The sequence below is a fragment of the Rhipicephalus microplus genome, unplaced genomic scaffold (assembly GCF_043290135.1).
Source record: "Rhipicephalus microplus isolate Deutch F79 unplaced genomic scaffold, USDA_Rmic scaffold_50, whole genome shotgun sequence".
Lineage (NCBI taxonomy): Eukaryota > Metazoa > Arthropoda > Arachnida > Ixodida > Ixodidae > Rhipicephalus > Rhipicephalus microplus.
The window spans coordinates 1,550,712-1,560,410 of record NW_027464623.1 but is presented as its reverse complement, the minus strand read 5'-3'; the positions used below and the strand labels follow the sequence as shown (position 1 = coordinate 1,560,410).

Sequence of the window (9,699 nt, the reverse complement as noted above, 5' to 3'; positions counted from 1 at the left end):
ATTGAGTGACAGATCTGCGCAGTTCGCGCAGGCCTGCAGTTTCTTTCTTTTTTGCTGCAAGTATGTCTAGTTACCTTGGTGAAAGCGCGCGCTGCCACGCTTTGGTCAAGGTAACTAGACATCTAACGGCCCTCAAACCAGCCATCGCCTGTGGACGTCAGGTTCACGGTACGGTCATTTTCGTTAATGACATAATTTTTTCACAGAAGATTGAACGACTTTTGGCTGAGTTAGAAAATTATATGTAAATTACAAGCAGCGTGCCGAGTTCGACTGTCTGACTTACATGTTTTCGGCAGTCTCGACTACGGATGGCCAGTGTTTTCCGGCCATTTTCAAGAGGTGTTGCGGGCTCCTTTCACATTTGAATAAATGCAGTTATGAAAAAGAAAAAACATTTTGGTCAATCTAAGTCGGAGTGGGCCCGAATCGCAAAATATAGTTTTTGAGTGAAAATGATTGTGCTCGACATTCATTGAACACCTGTGATCACCAACGATTTAGTAAGACCACACTGATAGCAGGTGAAGCGCCGCGCTGCTAAGTTCGCCGAGGCGGTTTCGATTCGCAGCTACTGCAGCCGCATAATGAAAGGGTCGCAATCCAACAACACCCTTTTGCTTAGATTCAGGTGTGCTTGGTGTAAACGAAACACCAGGGGCCGAATTCACAAAGCTTTCTCTTTGGCTACGCATTTTCTTAGCCAAAAGTTCTCTTATCTGGAGGGATTACTAGAGCGCGGGTATGAATTTAACTTATTCGGCACTTAAGAGGGCAAGGAGGACACATGATAGCTGATGAAACGACAAGGAAAAAAAGAAGTGTGTGCCGATAATATCAAGGTAGCACGCAAAGCGTCTAGCATCGAGAGTATACGATGACAGCCAATGATTTCCTGCATCGAAGTTTCAGTTGCGCGAGCGTCTGCTACAGGGCTACAGCGCTTACGGGATGCCGCGTACGTTGTAATAGGCATTTTGGCGGGCTGTGCAAAGCCAAGCACTCACCTTTCATCAACGACTGTAGCTAAAAACGAAATTGCTCGATGGCCTTAAGTCATCGAGCAATCCATGCACTATCTCGCCAAGTACAAGTAAACAACACTCCAGGTGTACCACATAAATGAAACCACACATAAATCGATGCATGCAATGTTTGAAAATGTGCCTCGAATGTCTTCCCCTATTTAAAGCGACCAGTTACCTTACATTTCATTGAAGCTGCGCTGCTACTTAACTAATGCGGTGCAATCTAGCACGGTATAGTGGTGAACGTAAGGGTGTTTTGTACCTATAGTCAAAGGCAGCCTTTGTTACAATATTCTTATTACAAGACACATGAGCGACTTTGGTGCCTGCAGACGAATTGTGCGGAAATAGATAACAGCAGTAATCAAATGAAATTGTGAGGGCAATTTCGCTGGTTCCATGCACCGCAGCATTTTTATAAAGCCGGAATGCAAGAACGTGCATACGCTTACGCTTAGGTATATGTCTACGTAAAATGAGGGAGACTCGTCGGGAGGTGTCTCAGTGCTAATGCTTTTCACAAAACACGGTGCAAATATTTCGCCCAGCGTTGTTTGAGTGCGCAAAGCAAGGGACGTGTATACGAGTCTTAAGGTCGAGAGACGTTATCACACGTACGAAAAGGATGAAAAGAGAGAGAGACTCTCGTTTTGGCTTCGCGAAAGCTTGAAATTGATAGATAATAAAGACAATTTTCTGGCCCAGCAGACGTCAGGGAAAGTCTCCGCAAAACAGGGTCAGATGCTCGGAGAGCATAAAAAAGTGGAGTACGCGTTATATGAGAGTGACAGCCACTCAGAAAGCGAGATGAAGTGTGACTGTCCTTGGGTGTGAGAATCAATGCTAATTAAGAGAGTTGAGTTAATGAGCCAAAACTTTCCTAAATAACGATAATGAAAGCAAACTGAGCATTCATCTAGTGAAAGTGACACTAGTGACAGTGAACTCATAATAGTTGATTTGCGTTGTAACAGGCCGATATATATTTTTATTTTCTTATCTACATTCGGAAAACTATGAGAAGGTAGCGTACGTTAGAGCCGGCTATCCCAACGTCATGACAGTAATGTACAAGAATAAATAGCGCACGGTTATACAATCACACGTGGCGGTTTCTATCTTCTAGTAACCTTGGGAAAACGCATTCTAACTATTTTTTCTATTTTTGACAAAGTTTCACGGGACGTTTTTGCATTTGGCTTCATTCGAAAGAATGACGATATATCAGCAATAAGGCGAACACAAGCACTGCTGCAGTGGACGAGCGGTTACAGCGCTCAACTACAATCTAGGAGGTACTTGGTTCGATTCGCAGAATCACTGAGCACTTTTTTTTTTCAAGAGGTTGCCCGGCCTGACATTATGCGTGATGGCGGGTACTAAGTTTTTGAGAAGTAGGCTTTCGCACTTGCTTCTTTCACTCCCCTTTTGACCCAAAAGCGCTGTACTGTGCTCCTTCAAAAATTAAACAATTCAGGGTTCATAATTTTCTCCTCCATCCTCTCTTATCGCAAAAGTGTCCAGTGCTGAAATACCAATATCATACCTGGTATATTACTTTTCACGTGTTTGGATATTCGACCAGCAATCAGTCTTCACGGTGTTTTGAAGAAAATCTACACATGCAGTGAGCTAACTGCTTGCAGCCAAGTTGACTGCCTTTGTAGGGACACGCTTTCGTGCTAATTTGGTGGGCATCATCACATGCAGCAAGACCAAAGGGCATGGACAGTTAGAGCTGATGCAAGCAGAGTGATTAGTTTGTGTCTTCTCTCCCGCTATTTGTCATGCTGCACGCTTCAGTGTAATGTCGCTGTCAATGGTTAAAATGAACTATAGCAGTTAATCGAGTTCTGCTGAGAGGGTCCCATATTGTCCAGAATGGAACAGAACAATGGCAATTTGATTTGTGTGATAAAGAGATACCCTGCTTTTGGCTATTAGAATAAATTTCTAAACTGAAGTTTATTTTTTATTAACAACAGTTCTAGTGCAGATGAAAGGTGCATGGACAAAAATCGTGTATTCAGCTTGACTAGGTTTGTGACCTTAATTGTAATTGCGAACCGGTATCACAGTATGCATAAATATCACACACATATACAACCACGGGTGATAGCTTGCTTATTCTGATTAAAATTGAAAGGTTGAAATCGACATATTCAACCAACGCAATGTGTACGAGATATGCCATGTAGAGTAGCTATGCTCGAAACTAATCTTCGCAGTTTCGTTCCATTTTACCCAATTTCTTGCCCATGACTGTAGGTTGGTAAATGAAACTTCTTCGAACACACATATTCTGTGTAAGGTTACATTTATTTTTATGCAGTACAAAACAAATTGAAATGTATAATGGCTCAAAAGAGAAATAACTAGAAACAAATTCAGCCAAATCATTACCAAACTTACTCACCAATGATAAACGGATTCTCATTTAAAAGATACATACATACATACATACATACATACATACATACATACATACATACATACATACATACATACATACATACATACACTCAGGTGTAAATATTAAAATGAATGGCTATAAAACAACAATTCTAATACACTCATTTTGAATATACTACAGAAAGTAACTTACGACAGATATCCACCGGCACTGTTATGTCTGAACACGGTGTTTCTCGAATTATCTCGCAAAAGCTTGATGCATAGTTTTCTGCTGCTGCCCAGTGACAAGCAGTTTTTATAAAAAACACAAGAATAAAGCCCTTGACAATGTCATGCTAAAGAAAAGGGCTGTGCATCAATATTTTGTACATGTCTGCAATATCACTCTGTTTATTTACATAGCTTGGCTCATTCACAACCCACTAACAAAGCATGTTAAGACACTTGGGCTGAAAGTTGGCACAGCACGAGTAAATTCTAGACAAAACATGAATTATACAATTATAAGCTACTAAGCTCCTTGGTGCAAACTGTGTTTATATTGACAGCTATAGGTGCCATTTCGTTTCCCCAAAACACTTCTCAAAAGTAGAATCAACTTTATTTAGCTAAAAGTTTCTATTCTGGTGCGTCGTGGTGGCTCAACGGTGGAAGCGACTCTTTCGGCCAAGAAAACAAAGACCAATTATTTTTCCAGTTCGTGAATTCACCCCATGCTAACATTGAGGCAGCTGGTAAGAGTGCTTTTGGAGAGAGGAAACCACCACATTCCCACCAGTTGTGGCCTTGGGTAGCTACTTCACTTAGACAAAAATGATGAAAAACACTCCTCAAGAAGACTTCAAAGTTTGCACATCAACACAGTTCCCATACAGCTGTCTATTAGTCTGCTTGAAAAATATTGAGTTTTCTGGTGGGCAAAGACTGTACACTATGTGAGGTGATGCTCCAGTGCACTGCATGTATGTCTTGCTGCTGGCCTCAACTGCGATGTTGCTCAGCACATATGTGTAAAATAACAACTAATACTATGCCACTGCAAAGCAATTATGTGTCATTTGCATGAAAAAGGGACCACAATAAAAGAACATAACAACATTTGCCTTCACAAAGTTCAAAAAATGTAAATAAATTTCCACAGAGTTTTCACAGTTCATCTGAGGATAGTAATATTGATTGTAAACACATTCTTACTTCCACTAACAAACTATTTTAAGATGCCAGATTCAATATTAGAGTATACCAGCACTTTTGTAGGGCTAAACAATTGTACAGGCACCTAGAAAAACACAAGTGAATGCATGGTATAGCTACATCTAAAAATAAGTACTTTTATTTCTAGTCTGAGTATAACTGCATAGATGATAAGTCACTTGCATTACATTACGAACAAACCTATCCGAGCAAAGTATACATTTAAAAAGTTAAACTTACACAGTAGATAAGTAGACTGTGGAAGGACGGACAGGCAGTGGGATAATACCCAAGCACTAAAATCTTCTGTTAAGATATACTAGAAGTAGTGATGATTTACTTCCTTCCAAATAAAATAATCCACATAGATTCACTTCCCAGAGCTTATACACTCATGGCATCATTGGTGCTACACAAATGAGTGTACACTGAAGGATTACATCGACTAAGTACATGATTACTGCATCCATGGCTTTACTTCTTGTACTACAAAGAATGCAGACACAGTTACCATTGGCGACCATGGATGCTGTGATTTCTGGCATGTAAATGTAGAGGCGCGCAGGCACTTAACACACATGTTAAAAACTTCAGCTCAAAAATATTTGCCCACTAACACTACAGCAGCCTTTAAAGTTGTGTCATAGTTTGGTATCTTCCATGCAAAATTTAAATAATTTTGAATGCAAGCAAACGAACTGCTGAATAATGCACTGCTAAGAAGTTAAGCAGCAGCTGCTCCTGACATCACAATGTTCTCTTTCTGCTGTTGTAAACTTTGAGCAGGAGAACAGTCACTGGCAGTCCCTTTATACTTGTTGGTCTTCTGTGCTCTGTTCTTGATACACTGTACATGACCGTGGAGCACCAAACCCCTTGTTACTGCTGCAACTTAGAAAAATACAGATCATTGTTACAACCATGCTACATGCAAGAGTGTATAGTTGTCAATTATGTGCTCATATTTACAGATATTGTATTTTCAGAAGCCAATGACAAGCCTCAACACACACACACACACACAAACAGTGAAGACTGAAAATATATTTAATATGATACAAGAGCAAAACTACAATGTTATAGATGAAGGCATGAAACTTCTGCCAGACATAAAAAGCCAATAAGTTTTCTTCTATTTTGACTTTACACTAGGTGCGAGAAGCAGACCACAAATAAGTTCACTAAGAAATACAAGTTAGACTGCATTACAACGCAACAGCCAATGTTCCTAACATTAAGGCTGTCTAACATAGCCAGCTCACCGTACTGCGTATAGGAGCAAATGGGCAGTCTAGAAGACACAAAGAACTTGTGGATTATGAGTGTGCTTGTTGCTGACATCTATTATTCTAAATGAAGAAAACCTTTCCAAAATGCACTTCATCAGGGAAAATAATCATACGCAACAAACACAACGGGCTCCTACAGGTGCCACCAACACTCACCATTATTGTGGATACCAGTGTCTTGCCGGATGGATATGCTGCGTCCTGCACAGAACACCAAAGGAGCGCTCCATGACTTGGATTGCATGTGTGCTAGCTGCATCGCTCTGCTGCTGAAACAGGCTAGCCACAGACAGAGAAATGAGAAGCCATGGCTTTGAAACACACTGAACGTCACCTTTAGAGATCAACAATGCATAGTTATGTCAGGTACAATTTCTAGAAAAATATATATCACTATGCAATCGTGGTGAACATGTTCGGCTGAAACATAAGCAACAGCACTGAGAGAGAAAAAGCTACATTAGGTAAAAGATGCAGTTACTGGCCCTATGTCATCTGCAGCTTCTTCAATAGGTCTTTCTCTTTACAAGTTGTGAACAGCCAGGCAATTTTCACCCACTTGCTATTTCCTTCCAGAGCACTTGATCCACAGAGGGAGTCACAAGCTCGAGAGCTCAATAAGGAATCAAAGTATTTGTGCTCGTTTCAAAGCACAAGCTTTTGAGCCTCAGATAATTGGAGTTTCATTCATAAGCTGCAGGCTTTCAGCTTTCAACATTCTCAATTATCTTGCAATTTAGTTCTATAAATGTTGAATAAGAGTTATGTGTAAGAATATTACAGGTATCCACTGAAAGCAACCATGCTTGGGTTTTCAATTTGTGCACAGTAAGTGGTGTTCACGTAATCGTATGTATTAAAGAAAAACTAACCTTGCAGCCAGCCGTTAGGCAGTTTTGTGCACTCGAAGCTCCCAAGCAGATCGCAGTCCTTCCAGATGAGGCTGCCATGCATGCTTCCACGCCCCATCCGCTGAATGATAACAGTCCCAGCAGTGACATAGGCTTGCATAGTTAGGGAGAACGCGTCCTTCCTATTTTTGTACAGGTGCTCCAAGTATAGATGAGGATTGATGTGCCAGAATGTTCAACCGATGAATCACAGGACCTTAACAAACCAATCTCTGCGATCTGTGAAGAGCCAAAAACGACATATTTAAAAACAATCACTAAAGCACTCACTTCTAATACTTATTTGAGGAAGCTATCACTTCGTTATTGTGACCACAATCTGCTATAATCACTTTGAAATAAACTGAAGCCTCATGTAAAATTTACGTACCGCAATATATATGTCCTACTGAAGTATAGTACTAGCACAGTGGTCATCGTCTATAGAACAAATTTTCCAAAATAACATAAATTTTTTAACTGCAACCTGGCTTCTGAAAAATAAATTCACAATAACTTTCCAACTATCAAACGTGGTCAATCGACAGGCCCAACTTCATAATCACACAAGAGCTCACTTGTATCAAATCACAAAATCTTTTTATGTATTTGCTCCATAATATATGTATGTATATAACAGTAGTAGTATATTTTTCATGCTTCAACTTACCATAGAGAAACATTACATCTGATGGGCTTAAAAGCTTGCACACGTTATAGAACTGCGTGAATTATAGTACTGTTGAAATTTAGTTCTGCAAGGTGAACTCACCGATGGCAGCATTTAGTAGCCGTCGGTGTCATGAGGAACCAAGTACGGCAAACAGGCAAAGGGCAACTGCAGATTGGAGCTGCCAATGACAGCAATGAAGGGCTGGCCAGGCGTGCATGTCCATTGATAAAGTGTAAGAACTGGCCATGACCGGCTGTTGTCAAGGCTCTAGTGCCGTGAAAAACGATGGCCAGACGAACTCGGAAACCTGTAGTTAGGCGAAATTGGCCTACAACTTCATCCAAAGCAAGGCACCGGTGAAATCTTTGCTTTTTTGGGGGGCTGGAGGGAAGCTTGACGTTCACGGGCTCTCGCTGCCACATAGAACTCTCAATTTGTTACCGAAGAACAGTCTAGGCGCGCTTCCAAAGTAACACGATCCACAACAGAATGTAGCATCTCGCAGTTTTGGTTGATCACATCACAGCGCTAGGACTATGGTTATCACAAAAAGGAGAAGTGACGACTTAATAAACAAAAGCGCCAAGCTGCCCCACCACAACTTCGCCGGGCAAAACAGTTATCAACGCTGTCTTTCAATTTTCGGTCACACGAGCACAGCTTGTTCGCAAGTCTTGGAACGTCAACACAGCACCACTGTTCACAACGAACATCGTTTCACTCCCGAACAGTACATTGCTCTCAAGTAAATAGAAGCGTACGGGCTAACTAGTGGCGAAGCAAGAACCGAGCGCGTAGTTCATACGTTTCCGTACGTACTTGGGGTCACTCAAGTAACGTGTCAAAACGCTGTCAATCCGAAATGTCGCACAGCACCCAACTGAGAGACTGGAAAGTCAAGCGAACGAACTGTTACCGGCACACAAACACACACTGCAGGCTTCTCGAGTGCTAGTTGCCGTCGATACATCGACGCCGATCCCCGCTTGATAACCACACCGACGCACAGGCTTCGCTGCGCTTCACCGTACACCATTGCACTGCCACAGCTTTCCGCACTGCTCACACGCACTGAAAGAGCTGCTGTAATCGCAACACATCCGGTCAAACGCTGAAGTAACTCGTGCGAGAAGCATTTGCTGAAAGTCGCACCGACCGATATGCTCTGTTTACGACGCCATGTTGTTTTCGACAACTGCACCGCACGTAAGAGAGCTCTTAGAAAGTACTTGCACTATTTTCACGGCGTGAAAAAAATTTCTCTTATGTGTGAGGGGGGTGATATGACGAACAGGACAGGCGTGCCAGATGAAAGAAGTGTTTTGGCAACGTCACGGAGTGAGCTGATCTGGAGGGTATTGCTTCACAACCAATCACAAGCTGTGCCTGTCGGCCAAGCCGTCGTCTGCTCGCGTTTGTCGTCTGCTTCGATCAGAGCATGCGACAGGGGATTCGCCTTCGCAACGCTATTATTCTCAGGTTAGGTGGCCGCTGCGTCGCACAAAATACATGTCAGTGGCTCGCTCTACCTTTGAATGATGTTCGTGCGCCAAGTTAAATGGCTGGTAATTGACGCAGGGATGAATTCAGCCAAGGTTTGCTCCAGAATCGTGAGGGTTTGCATATTTTCGGTATCATACAAATTTACTAGGTTCATTTTATTCCGATTGCTTGCCATATTATCATGGTCCATATCGGTGTCTGAACAGTGAGGGTGAAGATGCATGATTTGTTTGTAGTTCCATGCGTAATCACGCGCACCCCTAATAGGCTTTGGTTTACAAAGTACGCTTTGTTCCAGATTGTCGCAAAGTGTATCGACAGCTGTATTTCAGAGATCGCAACCATTGGACAGTTAGAGCCAATGAAAGTACACTAGAGCACAAACTTTATGAACCACTCACTGAAAACTTCCTCTCATTTTTATTTCGAATAGCGTGCAAAGAATGTGCTCCCATTAACCTCTTTGGTGGTAATTTCCACCAATGAAGCAAGGATCTCGAGTCGCACTTTTCATTGGATGAGATGGGGCGCAACACTACAACATAACAAATAAGGTTGATCTTATGTCATGTCGCGTTCGAATGCAGCGACCATTCACGTATCACATTGGTTTTCATCCAACCACAAATCTTTACATGTGTAGTATTATGCCATTGACGCCTAATAGAATTCTTCAATTACTGCGACTTCGAACTTATTGGACGGTG

The 9,699-nt window shown here is 41.9% G+C and overlaps 1 protein-coding gene across 2 annotated transcripts; it reads right to left on the bottom strand.

The window, feature by feature from the left end:
• Positions 1-4,972: 4,972 nt before the first annotated feature.
• On the bottom strand, positions 4,973-8,800 carry LOC142788272 (uncharacterized). 2 transcript variants are annotated; one of them, XM_075884879.1, is made up of 4 exons: positions 7,589-8,800; positions 6,799-7,056; positions 6,083-6,205; positions 4,973-5,528 (listed from the first exon to the last, which is right to left on the bottom strand). In XM_075884879.1, exons 2-4 carry the CDS (start codon positions 6,935-6,937, stop codon positions 5,362-5,364), a joined length of 429 nt encoding a protein of 142 aa, XP_075740994.1. In that variant the 5' UTR covers positions 6,938-7,056; positions 7,589-8,800; the 3' UTR covers positions 4,973-5,361. The 2 variants fall into 2 exon arrangements, with proteins under 2 accessions (XP_075740994.1, XP_075740995.1); XM_075884880.1 differs by having other exon boundaries at positions 6,083-6,127.
• Between the last annotated feature and the right edge of the window lie 899 nt (positions 8,801-9,699).